At 44.3% G+C, this 16,945-nt stretch overlaps 1 protein-coding gene across 1 annotated transcript in view; it reads right to left on the bottom strand.

Annotated features, from left to right (window-relative positions):
• LOC136438293 (zinc finger CCCH domain-containing protein 3-like) overlaps positions 1-16,945 on the bottom strand; it is a 65,738-nt gene that overhangs the window by 7,374 nt on the left and 41,419 nt on the right. Inside the window, exon 11 of the mRNA XM_066433055.1 lies at positions 9,053-9,184. Coding sequence (XP_066289152.1) covers positions 9,053-9,184 — 132 coding nt within the window. The remainder of the gene's footprint in view (positions 1-9,052; positions 9,185-16,945) is intronic.

The raw sequence follows: 16,945 nt of genomic DNA, 5'->3' as shown, positions 1-16,945 counted from the left end.
TCATAGATAAATTTTTGTAGTGAGTTTCTACTTGCCCAAGGTGACATGACAATATGTGGTATTTCCTGTAAAACCTAACAGGAAACACCACATATTGTTACGTATGCAGAAACACACTGATATCAGTGGTTACACTCATTCTTGCACATTTATGGGAACATTTCAAACTTCTTCACAATACATTATCTTTCCTTTCCTTCATCTGTCTCAAAACAGCAACATTAATTGTTATTTGGAAGGTCTGTGATAAATTCAATCCAGTGTGTAGAATTCAACTATACATATGATAATACTGATCTCCAAGCAGACGTAGGGAGGAAAGATTGTTGGAAGAAGTTCCACCTGCCCCAGTTTTCTGACTACAGCCCTCCCCACATCTGCTTGGAGATATAGTTTGAGCCAATGAACAGCTGAACCAAAAATCCCCCCAGCCAACTAGTACCAACAACCCCTACATTTTCACCACATGGAACATGGCAAAACAGCTGGTTCATATCAACTACCTGTTGCAGGAGAGACAGACATTTCATCAACTTCAAGTTCAGAGTCAAGAATACAGGAAGCCGAATTGATTACTGTCTGACTGTTTAAAAATTTTGTCTAGTTGCTTGAGTAACTATTTTGGGTGCAAATTGATTACAGTAAGAAAGGGTATATCTGCTACCAATATCAACAGTTGGTAGGAAATTGTATGACGTGTAACTTGTTTGATTTACAGTACAGTCAAGGCTGCCTATCACTTGTCTGATACCTAAGGGTGTGTAAGGGGTTTACTGAAAAAGTGGAAACAAAATTCTTACTAGCCTCCCTTGCAGGACTTTTAGGTGAGGGCCGAAGCTGAAGTCTGCGAAGGAGAGGAATTCACGGCTGTTTTGTTGGCCCGCTGTTGAATTGCTTCTTGTGGTGCTGTGAATTCGTCCTCTAGGGCGGCAGAAATAAACTCTCAAGCAAAAGAACCTGCCCTGATACGGCCGCGTGGCGCGTTGGATACACCCGATCCCTCGATCTCGGAAGTCAAGCAACGCGCGGTCCGGACAGTGCTTGGATGGGAGACCAACCAAGGACGTCCGGATTGCTGTAGCCTCACGAAGCTTTCCACGAAATCGTCTTCCGGGAGGGACGTAAAACGGGGGTCCCGTGCTCGAGGAGGTGCCTCGAACACGTTAAACAGCCTCATTACCCTACACATTGGGTACCTGCCTGTGGCACTGGCTGCAAATACACCTGATATTATTATATATTATAAACACTGGCGCTGCCTAAAAGGTCTGGAAATGAGGCTAATGTCGAGGGTGTGTAAGGGGTCTCTCTCAGTCCTGGTGCCAAAGTTTACTACAAGCTACAGAACAATGATACAGTGTAGACTGAGGAGAGATGGTACAGAAGTATACATGTGCTTAGATATAAAGTCTCATTCCAACGATAATTGTGGAATTCACCCAGGAATTCACCCTCTGCCTTGCAGGACAAATAGAATTAAACAAGTTTGGAAAACTTTGCCAGCAATTAACCTACTCCAGCCCACTGGCTGTGACTTTAACTTCCTCTGGCCCACTCGAGGGGTCTCAGTCTGACTGGTTCTGAACTGGAGCCAACATCAGATTAGAGACCCAACAGGGATGACTTATAACTTACATCTGTTAGCTGTTAACTGGGGCAAACCTGGGCATGGGCATGAAGTGTATACACCTGTCTAACTCAGGTGGGCCTGTAGCGCACCACACCAGTGAATTCTATAGGGCCAAACTTACAGTCAACTCCTCTGTCCAAAAAAAAAAAAACACAATCAGGGAAAGTAAAAAGTAGATTCTACTCCTAGACACTTTCCCTGCTCACCCACAATGGCAGTGCGACCTGTAGCACAAGACTGGTGATGTAAGATTGTTGGACCAACAAAAGCTCTCCTGGCCGGAGCCCTGGCGAGTGCCCAGCTAACGGAACAATGCCGACCAGCAGTACAGGGTTGTTTTTGTGTTTCTGCCCATTGTAGTCAGAACAGGGTTGCTGTTGTGTGATTGGGACCTATTGTAGCCCGTAGAGGGCTGTTTTTATGAAGATACGGGCCCATTGTACCTTTACAGTGTTATTTTTGTGAGTTTCGGGGAGCTGTTGTCGGTACAAGGTTGTTTTGTAAGTTTGTAGCCCACAGTTCCTGGTACACGCTGGCACTGCGTGACACGCGGAGTGGAACCTGGGGATTCCAGCACCCACAGCTGGCGACCCCTGACCTCCAGCATCCCACAGGCACTGGGAAATCCCAAATTAGAAATTCCCCTGGACCGTACCACTCTGTTTCCAGGGAAGACCTGTCCTGTAGTGTGATTCTTCAGCAATTTCAAAGGTTGAAAACAACACAAATATTTCAAAAAGGCTTTCAAATTAACTCTAGTGAAAATTGTTAGCTCAATGTCAACCAATTTGCTGTTTGAACATTTTCCAAAGAAGAAAATAAGCAAAAAAAACCAGCACCAGCACCTCCAGTGCCCCCATGTCTAAAGTGGGCCGGCCTGCTTGAGTAAACAGAGTTGTAGCCTGTCAGTGCAGGCATGTCTGATGTACAAGGTGACATGTTGTCCAGGGAGACTGGCTGGAGATCCCAGCCTTAGAGCACAGCCATCTGTCCTTAGCCAATCAGGAGCGGGTATTTTGCTGTTTGAAATCCACATACACAGCCAAAGTTAGTTAGAGCACCTCTCTCCCTTGAGGCAGAGGTGCTCTAGCATAAAGTCTGGCTCTCCATTGGCTGAGACCAGATCCCAGGTTGGTTATAGCACCTCTGCCTCAAGGGAGAGGAAATAATGGTCACTCCTTGGTACTCGCCTGTCACCTCAACTGAACCACAGAAGTAAAACCACATGTGGACTGGGGATTATTCTAAGAAAAAGAGACTCACAACCCCAAACATTCATATTGGCATATTGTGTTTGTTTCAGTGTATATGTCAAACTATTTCCCAATATGTATGCTTAGCTTTGCTTCGGACAGATGGCTGTGCTCTAAATCAGTTCAAGGATGGACGGGCTTGTTTGTGAGGATATATCAGAGCCCGCCTCCCACGGAGCTTGTTGGCATCCTCGGGCTACGCCCTCGGGACGCCAACAACCTCCTCGGGAGGCGGGGCTCTGATATATCCCCACAAACTCGCCCGCCCATCCTTGAACTAATACCTGATTTCTGCACACACCACATGGAGGGAGGTGTCTCACCTGGGAGGAAGGTTGACATCAGGACTGCCACTCCGTTCACAAGCAAAGGCACAAACAAACAAACAAACAAACAAATATGTTTCCTCAGAAAAGGTGCTGTGAATATGCCCATGCTGATTTCTGTACCTATTACTTCACGTTTTACCTTAGAGGCTCGGCGCACCAATACAGTCACTATGTTCTCAGCCGAAATAAAGGAAGAAGCATACAAACATGCTTTTCCTACAGGACTGGGCTGCACTAAAGCAGTTGTTTGGTTCACACACCACCACTCTCAAATGCACACACTACCACACAGTCAGCTGTCTAACAGCAAGACAGAACATCAATGTTGGCTTCAGGAGGGGTTTCTCTGTAACCTTCCCCCTGACCAGCTTTAATGAGTCATGTTTTCACGACTGTCTCAACAAGGTTCTGAAGATCTGAGTCTTCCCATGCATGTGTTCAGTCTGTGTCTCTGTACAAGCATTGGATTCTGTCGTCGGGGAGAAACCTTGACTCGAAGTTACCTTTGTAAAGGACAAAACCTGACTCTAAGTTAGTAACCACTGTGTTTCTGCTTATCTACATAAGATACGATGACATCTGTTAAGGTTTCAGTTACGAGCATCTGATTCTGTCAGCGAAGAAAAAACTTGAAGCTACCTTAAGTTTGTAAAGTAAAATAACTTGACATTAAGAAGCACATTTGTTTCAGCTTAACTAGTTCAGATATGATGCCATTTGTAAGATTTCAGTACAAGCCTCTGATTCTGTTGGCTGAGAAAAAAAACTTGACTGGAAGTTACCTTTGAGGAAAAACTTGACACTAAGTAACACCTTTGCTTCTGCTTAGTTAAGATGGGATGCCATCTGCAAGGCAGTTAGAGTTCGGTTCCTTCAGTCGAGTCTTTGCCAAGTCACACTTAACAAAGTAATAACTTTGAAGTGTCTGGGTTTTCTTTAGCTGATAGCTTAGTCTGAGAAACGATTATTTATTTCACTTTTCAGAAGAGAAGACGAAATTCTGACGTCTGGACACGAATCCAACGACGGCGTCCAAAACCCGCCCAGTCAGGCTGCTGATGCGATAACTCCTGAGGTGACTACGCCGCTGTACGCCCGGAGTGCGGCCGCACCTGCGCATCAGCATTGGGCTGAGATCCAAGCCACTGACGTCTGATCATCGCAGAGCGATGCACATCCATGAAGAGACTGGGCGTTTACAAGAGGCGGGCATCGACACCGAGCAGCTGGGCTGGGAAGGGTTCCAGGATCTTTAGTAGGACAGCGAACCTGTCTGAGGCACTACAGGCCAAATCAGCACAGCTGAGGGTAGAAGGTCCACATGTAACAGTTCATGATGGGAAAACTTGACAATCACATGGGGGCACTGACACTGACTAGTGAAATCTACATCAGGCTTCCAACCAGAACTGCAGCTGAGAGTAGAGTCTGCTACTAGAGGGTGGAGTTGATTAACATAGGAAATCTTTGTTAACACAACAAAAGTACAGCGACTTTCGTAAGGTTTACTAAATCTATACATACAAGTGGATACAAATGAATGAACCTATACATAAATGTATATGAATAGATATGAGAAAGTTTGTGATTGACAGTTTGACTGACAGGTGTCGGCAGTGGGTTAGGAACATTCCTGCATGCAGTCACTTCTGGTTCAAAGTGTGCACCTTTTCCCTTTCATGTTGTTCTGAAATAAACTAGAGTGACCTCCAGCAGCTCCCATTTCCGAGGTGAGCAGAAGTCATCATTACAGTTCTATTTCTGGCCATGTTTCCGAACGACCTTGGGACCCCCCTGCTGCCCCCCTCCCCCCTGCCAACCTGCCAGCGCTGAAGGACCCCCCATACATCATCCCAGGGTCACCTGCACACCGCTAACGAGTTTTACAGCAGAGACTAACGAGCTCATAACGACCATCAATCATCAGCGCCAGCAAGGCTTTTACAACTTGGGGAAAGTTACGGTGTTTCTTTCCAGGACTTGAGTTACTGCCTGGGCCGTGGCAGTTACATTCTGTGGCTGTCATAGATCTTAAACTAACCCTAATGAGGAGGGCTGCCCCTACATGGAAGCAAACGTTAAAACTTTCCTGGTAAAGCTAACTTTTCAGACTTTGAAAAGTTCCAGCTGGTTTGGTTCTGGGTGAGAAAGTAGGCGTGGACCTAGCTGACACCACAGCCACACACGGCAAACATTGAATTTATTGTATAACAATAAAAAGCATACCAATGAATAGTGTAGAGGTGACATCATTTCTCTGTATAACCAACTCCCAGCTCAGTCCTGGGAAGGAACAACAGTTCTCCAGTGTCTGCCCACAAAGCTTGGTTCGTGCGGAGGCCGTACTGTCTCCAGGCTGTCCTACTACTATCCCATAAAGGATAACACGAACTCTAAGAAATTTGATTATATATATATATATACTACCGTTTTCCCTCTAGAAAGTAAAATAACAAAAGTTTGTGCAGTTATTTAAAAAAATGATAGGTTCTGTTTTTGTAGAGGCCTGTATTGTCAAAAGTGCTGTACTACAACCCTCAAACATGCCGCACACTCTGAGAACTTTGAGGTCCCCTATTTTCCCTCTTAGAATGCTAATAATGATAATAATAACAAACAGTTTGTGCAGTTCCAGAGGCATGTTGGTCCTGTGGAGGCCTGTATTGTCTGTCCAAAGTGTTCTACCAGTACTACAATCCTACAAGATGCCATGAACTCTGAGAACTTTGAGGTCTCTTATTTTCCCTCTACAAAGTGCTAATAACAATAATAATAATAATACAAAATTTGAAAGTTTGTGCAGATTAAGAGGTATGTTGGTTCTACTACAGTAATATTCTAAGAGCATTGCCATAAACTTCGGTTTTCTGTCCACAAGTACCCTTCCCCCTCCCGGCCTTCCCAGCTGAAGGAATTCCAGCCCTCATCCGTCAGCCAGGCTGCGGCGCCCAGGAGCCATTTCCACGGCAGCCCTCCATGCAGACTGAATCCCGGGGGAGCCCTTAGCCGGCCAGCCAGGCTCCCCCACCGGCGCGGCTCTGTGTAGTTCACAATTACAATTGTGCGCGGGGCAACCTGGCGGTACGGAGGGACTGAGGGCTACCGTAAATCACCCCCGCTCCGGGCTGGTCCATTGTCCCGGGGAACAAAGGCCCTGGGGTCACCCCACATCCATCCAACTTCCACCGACACTTACAAATGGCCCTCACTTCAAGGAACTTAAAACAGCCTCAAGACAAGGCGTCACCCACTTCTTAAGTAAACACCAAGACGTGCCGTTTGTCTCCGCTCCTTTGTACTTTTCTTCATGTCCGTTTCCAAATGAACACAATCTTTGTTGTGAAGAACGTCAGAGTTGTAGTGTACAGCAGAGCTGAACCATGACTACATGTTAGAGTTGTACAGTACAGCGGAGTTGAACCATGACCTGATGCCACACATGTCAGTTTACCTGTCAGCACACCTGAGCAGAGTCACCTGGCCTTGGCCTCCTGCAGGTAACCCAGCTCCACCAGGTGTGCATTAGGTATGAAAATGTGAGAATCATACAGGTAAAACCTCTGTTACAGAAAACACTGGACTTGTCCTCATGAAGCGTAGTGGTGGCACAAGCTGGGGTAGTGGTGACTGCTGAGCCGTTTTACGGGACACTATTGCTCCCGTGACTACTAATCAGTTTTACAGTAAAACATTATTGATGTGAATCCCAAGGTGTTTTACAGTAAGACTTCCAGGTGTGAATGCCAAGGTGTTTTACAGTAAGACTCCCAGGTGTTACTGCTAAGGTGTTTTACAGTAAGACTTCCAGGTGTGACTGCACAGCTGTGCTAGACAATTCTCCCAGCAAAGGAACACAGGAAAATGTGCACCGCTCAGATCACAACACAACGTAACAAGACTAGCTACTTGGGGATAGCCTTGGTTATGACATCAAACTTTGCTGACCTTTACAAACCATTTACAACATTTACTCACCAAGTTGTACTGAATGTTCAGTATTTCTGACCAACATAATTCAGACTCTTAAGTCTGCCATGTTGCACAATGAGTACAGATTTGAGAAGACTGTGAGGGAAACGTACAAGTCCAGGAATAGTGCGTGAGTCATGGCTGGGAGGTGACTCAGAGATATACACCAGATAATGGAACCACAGAAATGTTGCTGATGTAGGAGCCACCTGGAGGTGCAGTAGGCACACTTCTAGTAGCGTTCGTAGTCCAGTGGTTAGCGATCTTGCCTCTGGAACTACACATGTAGAAGCCCCGGGTTCGATCCCGGCAGTGTCGCTCACCCGACATGCACGCTACCGGAAAGGGTCGCAGTCCTTAGGACGGGACGTTAAGCCGTGGTCCACTGTTCATTGTGCTTGTCGAAAAGAGCTAGCGGAATTTCCCCGGTACAATGAACCTGTAAATACTGTACATGGCGTCTGTCTTCTCACTCATGACCAGTGGAAGATTAGCTCTTCTGTTCATTTAGTTCATTTGAGCTAAACTGGTTCAAGATCACTTTCCTTTTTACTTCTAGCAGCAAGCAGGGACAAGGAAGAGGAGTTTGGGGATTAAACAAGGAATAGAGAACTTGATGTCTACTTTTCCTTACTGTACGAGTTTACAAAAGAGAATATCAAAAAGCCCGGGACTTTACAAGTGTATCTACTTGTCTGATTTTATTTTTCAAGAATCATATGTGCGGTCATGATTTTCTTAAGTAACAATACATGTAGTAAGGGTTTCTACACTGTCTTGTAACTTGTAACTTAGACTAGAGCCAGACTAGGTGCACACAGTGCCCAGGATGTAATAAGGTCCAGCCGTCTACGTTGGTATGGACACCTACAAGTGAGAGGACAGTGAGAGGTGGCCCAACAAATCCTTGACATGACCGTGGAGGGCCGAAACCCACGGGGACGACCACGGAAGAGGTGGATTGATAACATCAGGGAGGACCTCCACCGCCTCAACCTACACAATGTAAATCCACAGGACAGAGGCACCTGGCGAGCGGCCTCCAAGCTCCCCCATCAGCATGCAAGCACGTCAAACCCCCAGATGATGGGGAACAGTAGACGTTAAATCGGATAGTGAGTGAGTGCGTGTGTAAGGATGTGATTCTAACTTGCAGGTCGCCTGTATCACCTTTTCCAGGAACCTGGAAAACTTCCACAAACCTGTTTTAGCTGCTTCAACAAATCACGGAGAAGATTAGAAGCTGAAAAATGATGATGACGCAAATGCAGGACAGAATAACACGACTCAACAACTTCTGCGGAAACTCAAGCACCACAGACAATGCCCAATCAAAACTAATACGTTTGTCTGTCTGGTTTATTCAGCGCTCCGCACACTGGCAGAGAAACCTGGAGAGTAGGGATCAGCGCCGCTCGTCTAAACGCTCACAGAAAATAGCAGCAGAAATCAGGGGAAAGGTGCCGGTAGGACAAGACACAAGGTGAACAGCCTCTCTTACATCCAGTAAGGTATCAACTCGGCACAGCGTACAACTCCAATCCAGTCTACACTGGCCACAGCTCTTATACAAGCTGTAAGGTACCAACCCTGCACAGTGTGCGACCTCAATCCAGTCTACACAGGCCACAGCTCTTATACAGGCTTCCCTATTAAATATGATACTAGAGAAACAACCTATCTTATATATAGTGTATTGAACCTGCACAGCATAAAAAAATAGCTGTTATAACATAATATATAATATAATTTCTGGATCTGTTCAGTGTGAAATCCTGACAGCAACAGATTTTGTCTGTAGTTATCATCATCATCATCTGCTGTGTTCTACAGCCGTTCTAAGTTAGTTAGTTAGTGGGTGAGTTTCTCACCTGCTTGCCGCGGGGGCAGTATCCGTGCACGAAGTCCTGGCACACCTGGGCGTTGCGGCTGACGTACACGTGGGAGTACGGGCAGTCGTCACGGTTACACACGCCCCGCAGGAAGTACGAGCACACCGGCATCTGGGGACAACAAACAAACAAACAAATACGCATTTCAAACATCATGCCTTTCAGAATAAGTGGACGTTAATCATGAAATAACCTGAGAGAAAAACATCCAACACATCATTGCACATTCAAATTCAAATTTTGAAACCTCGTCCAACCACAGAAAAGGGAATAAAAACCCTGACACACAGAGTTAATAGGTGGTTAGTCAGATATTTGCCGGCTTGTCTGCTCAAGATATTTGGCAGCTGGTCTACTTATATTCAATACACAGTACATTAAATGACAATGATATTGTATGACTATTGTGAGCATAGTCGTCTCATAGCACGCTTTATTATATGTCTGATAAATGTGTTGGTAATTAATGGTAAGCTTCATTGAATCATTCCAAATTGTGGATTAGCAAAATAAGTCCACAATTTTGTAGTTCATTATGCAGGGCTCGAAATTCAGTTTTGGGAATAGGTGCACTGGTGCACCCAACCTAAAAAATTGGGTGCACCAAAAAATTTTTGGGTGCACCACATAAGATAAAGTAGAATGTAACTAATATAGTATTGTAAGCAAAACCTAATGACAAACCTTACTGTTCCTCTTCATGCGCGTTTGGCACGCGATCTCGGCACGCAGTTTTGAAGCTTTCAAAATCGAAATTAACTCAAATTCTAACATCAAAATCTTAAACAAGTACTACAACAAAGATTTTATTATTTTCTTACACTTAGATGTCAAGAATATGCTGTCTACTAATGTGCAGTGATACCTTTACACATTAAACCGTACGAAAATATTTGGGTGCACCAGTGCACCCACAGTAAAAAATTAGGTGCACAGCTCCAAAATTGGGTGCACTGGGTGCACATGCACCCAGTATTTCGAGCCCTGTTATGTGTATATGTTACAAGTTATATCAAAAGGGGAAAAAAAGAGATATGCCACGATATCAACACAACATCAGCAAGTTTCATCCAGGCAGAATGGCTGTAAACCATGAAACAGAAACAGCTGGTCGGTGAGATGTTTTGTAATGACGAGTGGCTAGGACAACGCACTGTGAAGAGAAGAACTGGTACTTCCACTTCCCGCCAAGGTAAATAAGCTGAACACTTACTCTGTGCACAGCAGACAAAAACAGTCGTCATCACACAAATAAACAACCCAATATACATTTAGAGCTTTGCTGCAGTACATACTGGACCTGGTACTGAGGGCAGTGTGTAAGATCTAGTATGAAAGTTCATCTGAGTTGGTAAATTACATTATGGAACAGTCCAACTGCTCTCCGACTCAGAATCAGACTCACTGTTATTTCCGACTGTCTTCTTCTGACTAATTGAGTCGAAAATTCCGGTGAGTCTAATATTATGAGTTGGAGACCAGTTTGACGTTTCCTCAATATAGAACTCTGTTTCTGTGCGCGAGCTGCTGGGGGGAGAATGCTTTTGCTGAACTTTCAGACTGCAGGTTACTTGCGAGTAAAATGTGCTACAGGCCAAAATTCTATACAAAGTTAACATTGAAAATTATTAGATAGTAAAGTATGCTACATCTACAAGCTGTGCATCATGCATGTATTAGTTTCAGCCTTTATTAAGATTTACCACATTTGTGAAAGGATCGATGAAACATCTTTTTCAAGATGTCAACCAAGAGACCAGCTTGATTAATGTGATCCACTCACACCCTACGCATTTCATTAAGTGTGGTGGGCTCTTTAACATGCGAGAGGTGTGGCTCTCCTCAATTACACGACCTCTAGCGTTACATCCCATCCGAGGGACGTCCCTAACCAAAGCTAGGTACTCATTTTCACCCTGTGAGGAAATAGGTGTAAAGTGCCTTTCCCAGGGGCACAGCACTAGTGACCAGTCTTCAGTTCTGCCCGTTATTACCGAGGGGTGCTGCTATTTTCAGCGGTCTGGAGTGCAGCACTTATCACCCCTCACACACACAGGAACACAACTATGCGGGGAACACAACTATGCAGGGTAATTTTGGAACAGAAAACTCTCCAACAACACCATTCAGGCCTATTTCTGTGTCCAGGAATGCTGTTTTTTATTTACCAGAACGTGTTGTTTACATTCTGCTGCAATCTCTCGCTGATGAAAGCCCATCTACATTTTTGTGCCATCACATAGCATGGCGTTCTGCCGTAAAACCTCATCCGCCGAACACTAAACAGTTCCTTAGACCACAACAATTTTTTGTTGCCTCTCCTGTTTTTCCCATTTTGAAAAAAAAGTGGGTTGCTATTAAACATTTACAAATTTTTATTAATGATTTTACTATTTGTTTAGTTGTAAAACTCAATAGCCACCGAAATAGATTATAAAGGCCTGCACATACATGTACCTGAAAAGTGTGGTCACATTTTATGATAAGTTATAATTTTTCATTGACTAAAACTATTTCTCAATATCAATCCATATATTACATGGCCTAAGGTAATTTATTAACTGAAATTATAGTACTAGATCAAAGAAAGGGGTGCATTTGCATAAAATGAGCCATACAAAGCTGAAACTTGAATAATCCTCTTATATTCTTTATGTTATGTAAACCCATATCTTCACCCCAGACTATTTGCAAAGAAATTTCTTTCTTTTTTTTTTCGCCCTGTCGCTCCAATTTTTTTCTGAAAAAAATCAGAGAATCAACAAATAAAATTGGTGTGGCCTAACAAAGCAAGCAGAGATGGCAGACTTCACCCCCATACCCATACTGCTTGCGACCCTTCCAGCCCCGCAGATAAAGCAGCATGTAGGATGTATGGCAATGCTGTATACCTATTGGGAATGGTAGAAACACAAGTGAACGTGCGCACACACACACATACACATACATATACGCACATGTGCACACACATACACACAGGAAAGCCAAATACAAGATTCCAAGTATCTTAATCAATAATTAGTTGTTTGACAGAGATTCAACTCCAATTTTTGTAGTCATTCTGAAAATTCAGTCCAATTTCCCGTGATTTCTACTCTTGATTGTAGCATGAAACTTGGAAGCAGCACTAAACAGCCTACAACACAATACCACATAGCCCAGCATAACACATGCATACAGCATGTAGTATACTATAACACATACAGCACAACACAGTATAACCCATACAGCACAGCACCAAGTCTGTAATAGAGACGTATGCTGGCAATCAGGTGACATATACGAGTGATTAGTGCAGAAATCTGCTGAATAAATCCTGCCGTGTGGAAAGGTGAAGAGGATTTGTACCGGTGGCAGACATCAATTATAGGACTTCAGCACTGCAAAATTCATGCCTAAAGGCAGACAGCAAAGAACATGCTAATAATGAAAAAGGGGGCATATTATGAGCAGTACTTTGACTTTGAGTAGAGGAAAACAAGTGGATGCCGTGTATTAGAGGATGATTGCCCAGATTTGGGTTTGACTTTTACGGCAGAATTGAATTGTTCCATATTTTCTGTAATGGGTTATTTTTAGGTCAATTTTCTCTTCATCTGTGTTCTAAAGAGGCAGGGAACAAAATTATTGGAACATTTTGGTGGCTTCTTTCAATATGGGTATTTTCTTTTTTTTACTTCTCATTCCAGCTAACTTCAAGGTGCAAATTCACCATTCATTGGTTGATGAAGGTTAGACATCCAGGTACAGGTAATAAGATATGCAAGAAAACAGTTAATTACTCAAGCAATTAGATTTTGGAATATCTATCAAGTAACTTGCATCATTCATTCATGCATTCATTCGTTCAGTAATACTCATTCATTCATTCATCTCCTTCCTACATTTTCTCTCCCTTTCTTTCTTCATTTCTTTTGTCTCTATCTTTCCATCTTAGTCCAAATTCTCTCTAATATAATCTACTTTACTTTCTTCCTATTCCATCCAGCATTTACCAGACAATCCCTAAATGATTTCGACCTCCCCCCTCCCTGCCAACACACATCATCACCACTGTTAATCACCAGCCGTGGAGTGCAGGGAAAACAATGGGCACAACCGGCCACAGGGACTCCTGCAGCCGGTATCATGTTTACATTCTTAATAAAGGGAACAATGGACCACAAGTGGTTAACAATAGAGCACAAGTGGTTAACAATAGAGCAGAAGTGGTTAACAATAGAGCAGAAGTGGGGAACAAAAGAGCAGAAGCAGGTAACAAAAGAGCAAACGTCAATAACAAAGGGGTTGTAGTGTGACAGAGGAGAGACAATACACAGACAATACTGGCGATACAGTTCCAACAATGTTATCTGTGGATCACCTCTGTTCCTATTGAGGCTGGGTTGGAGAACACACCGTGTATTGTTCCAGTGCCGCAGTGTTCAGACAATAGCTCGGCGGCGGTACATTGTGTGTCCTGTCTGTTCTGAGTTGTAACTGATGTTTGAGTGAGCAATTATCGTGTCATTCGGAGTTAGGGACAGACAAGAACTGTGGAAGCTGTGTGCAACGCCGTGTTCCTCTGTTGACACTTCGATCTTCTCTGTTTTTTCCTTATCATTTGACTTTTAAGTGCATTTTTGCAGGGCTGAAGCAACAGTAATAAAAGTTTTACAGTCACATTTTCCCTCCCTGCAATGATTCATCCCTGTCAAGGCTGGGAAGTCAGAATCAAACAAACTGGAGATTGATGAACTTAGAGAGAGAAAACCCCTGCTAATAATGATTTCCATGGGCTTTTTCTGAGTTTCGCGTGTCAAAATATGCCAGTTCTGTCTAAGCATTGCTCCTTGCACAAATGTAAGGCATCCAATTCATTACTACAGTACATCACTACAGAGACTGAAAAACCACCTGGCCAATTTTTGTTGGTCCCTTAGATGTTTCACATTGACAAACTTGGCATTAACTTATTATTAAGAATCCCGTCCATAGTCCTTTTATCCGTCCCGAGTGGTCTTCTTGGGCAGTTTTTTCTGTAGTATGAAAGTTCACCGGTACATTATGGGAAAGGCTTTAGCTTTGCTCCGACACAAAGACCTCGTCAAAAAATCCAGCGAGTGTAATGTACGTTTGATAAAACTATGTAACGCTGCTCGAACAATGTTGAGTCCATCTCCGTACCCTGTGTGCCGCCCCCCCGCTGGGCAGCACAGCCCGACGACTGACGGGTTATGACATCCCCAAGCCACAACATCACGCCAAATCTGTGTCAGCCCACGACCTTGCCCGACCTCCATTGTTCTGTGACAATGGGGGAGGGGGGCGGCTGCCTTGACGGATCCCCTGTCAGCCTGCGGCCTGGCAGTGGGCCAGCGCGGCGCTACACCTGGCCCGGCAGCCGGTAACCACGGCGATCGCCACGGCGATGACGGATGGATGGCGGTGGGGAGGGGACAGGACAGGAACATAAATTCCCTGGTTTGTCAATTATCGTTATGGTGGGGCGTGTCAGGGAGGAGGTTCAAGATCATGAATCTCACATGACGTCTCCATGGAGTCTGCCGGCTCTCAAGATCGCCACAGGCAAACTACACGACTTTCTGGAGACCGTCCCAAGTTTTTGTCTGTCTCGCTTATTGTTTGGGAGCCCACGATGTTGATTTTCATTGTCAAATCTGTCATTTTAATTTTACAAAAATATCTTTTCATCAGTATTGCCATAGAGTTCAGATTATCTTATGGATAGGGTAAGATTCTTCTCCGTCCTGAAAAGCAAATCTCTGCCCCAGGACGGAGGGATGGGTCCTGGAGACAGGTTCAAACTGAGCAGACTGAAAAGGTTGTCAGAAGTTGCTCCTGCCTCATGAGAGTGACGAGAGTGTGTTGCATGACACTCTGCAGCTGGTGAGGCACACACCATGGATGGAGTCTAGCTCATCAGTAATCCTACCAGCCCCTTACCCTCAGGACCCCCAACCCTACAGCATGCCACTTGTAATACTTTAACATAGTAAGTTTGAGTGCTGAGTCTTAAACCAAGTTTCTTTGACAGCGAGAGGCTTTTCCTGAACATCAGATACACCATACTGAATCAAGTTTTGATTTTTTTCCCATATTAAATCAATAGTTTTGATCAAACCTGTGACTACTGAGCTCTTTCAAACAGTTCTATTGTATGCTACTGTGCAATCATAAAATCATACTTCATGGAGTAGAATGAGGCTGGCTATCAGACATTTATTTTGAAGCCACACTCCTATAGATTAATAGTAACATGGAAGTACTTGAATGTACTTGTGCTTCATCATTATGTTTTTTTTAATAAGTAATAGTAATGCATTACATCCAAGCAGATGACTGTGCCAAGTATTGATACCAACAAATCAGCCCCCAGGTTTATCCAACAACCATATTTCCTTGCTCCTTTAAGTGGTTGTTGGATACAAGTTTGCCTGTAAGAATCAACACTTAATCTGAGACCAAAGACCTTCTGGGCCATCCCATATCTGGGTCTCTTGTAAGACTGAAATCCCCTTCCCCATGTAGCCTGGTAAAACTCAGCCCTAGTCTGAGACATGTGTCTGCTGTTGTGCTTTTAGTCTGCGGTAACAAAACAACAACAACAGCCCAGACGCCGCAGGGAGGAATCCTTGGGTAAACAAAACAACAACAACAACAACCCAGACATAGCAGGGAGGAATCCTTGGGTAAACAGCTGAGGGGAAGTGCAGATATGGGAAAGAGGAGGACACAATAGTCGTCAGGATATGGTATCAATAACCACAGCAGGATTGATTATCAGCAATATCATAACAAACATCGCCAGGAAGGGACAACAACAACAACAGGTGATCGCAACAACAACAACGGGTAACCTGCCCGCGCCTCGGACACGACACACCAGCCCCGGAGGATTATGGGAACAATGCGCTGTAACAACTTTGGGCGGCGGCCGGAGGAAGTCCGAGGCAAGGTTCCAGACGTCTCGGGATCACCTGCACGTCTGGGGCTCACCTGGGCAGAACCTGAAGAGCTGTTATGGTAGGAGGGGATCAGGGAACCAGGAACTCACCTGGCGGGATTACCACAAAAATGTACAGGTATAACACAGGTAAACACAGGTAAAACATAGGTGAGCAAAGGTGTAACACAGGTGGGTTCAGGCACGTGGGGAGAGGAACTAGGAAAACTACTGGTCTCCTTCAGGATTTGGAAAATCCCTAAGTCAAACATCTTAAGAATTACAGCTAAGAGTTCCTACAAGCTATATCTGCAATAGAGACAGCATAGCATAGAGGAATTCATGCTCTTGTGTAAAGTTAGACACTGGTGAAACTTTACAGAACAGACAGGAAGAAGTTGACATGTAGGGATGTTGGTCAGAAAAGTTGGAACATCATTTTTTACCAGACTGTGTTGGGCCCTCTTGAATACACAAGGGGCAAAGCTGTGGTAACTGCAGCTGTGTGATCTGCCAGAAGCACTCTTCATGTGGTTTTGTCTGGATGGTGGCTGCTATAGATAGCCATAGGTAACACACAGGTTACCATATTTTCTTGATTAAAATATGCACTTTCAAAATGTTTTTCCAAATCTAAAAGGCGTTGAAAAACCAGGGTGTTTACTCAATGTGAGTTTTTTTTTTTTTTCATTTTATGTTTTAGCTCTGCAGATTTGTCTGTGCCTTGCCCTGACTCAAGGGTGCATACTTAAATTGGGGCGCAAATGTCAGTATAAACACACTAGTGGAGAGGGTTTTGTCAGCCTGGTGGCTGCTGCAGATAGCTATAGATAACACACACTAGTCAGGTATCAGACTGTAGAACTCTGTGGGCCCACTTGGTCATGATAGGGAATGAAAACTGCAGGTGGTTGAGGGTTGCTAAA

The sequence above is a fragment of the Branchiostoma lanceolatum genome, chromosome 7 (genome assembly GCF_035083965.1).
Source record: "Branchiostoma lanceolatum isolate klBraLanc5 chromosome 7, klBraLanc5.hap2, whole genome shotgun sequence".
Taxonomy (NCBI): domain Eukaryota; kingdom Metazoa; phylum Chordata; class Leptocardii; order Amphioxiformes; family Branchiostomatidae; genus Branchiostoma; species Branchiostoma lanceolatum.
Note: the sequence above shows the minus strand (reverse complement) of the source record. Positions and strands in the feature narration are given on the sequence as shown.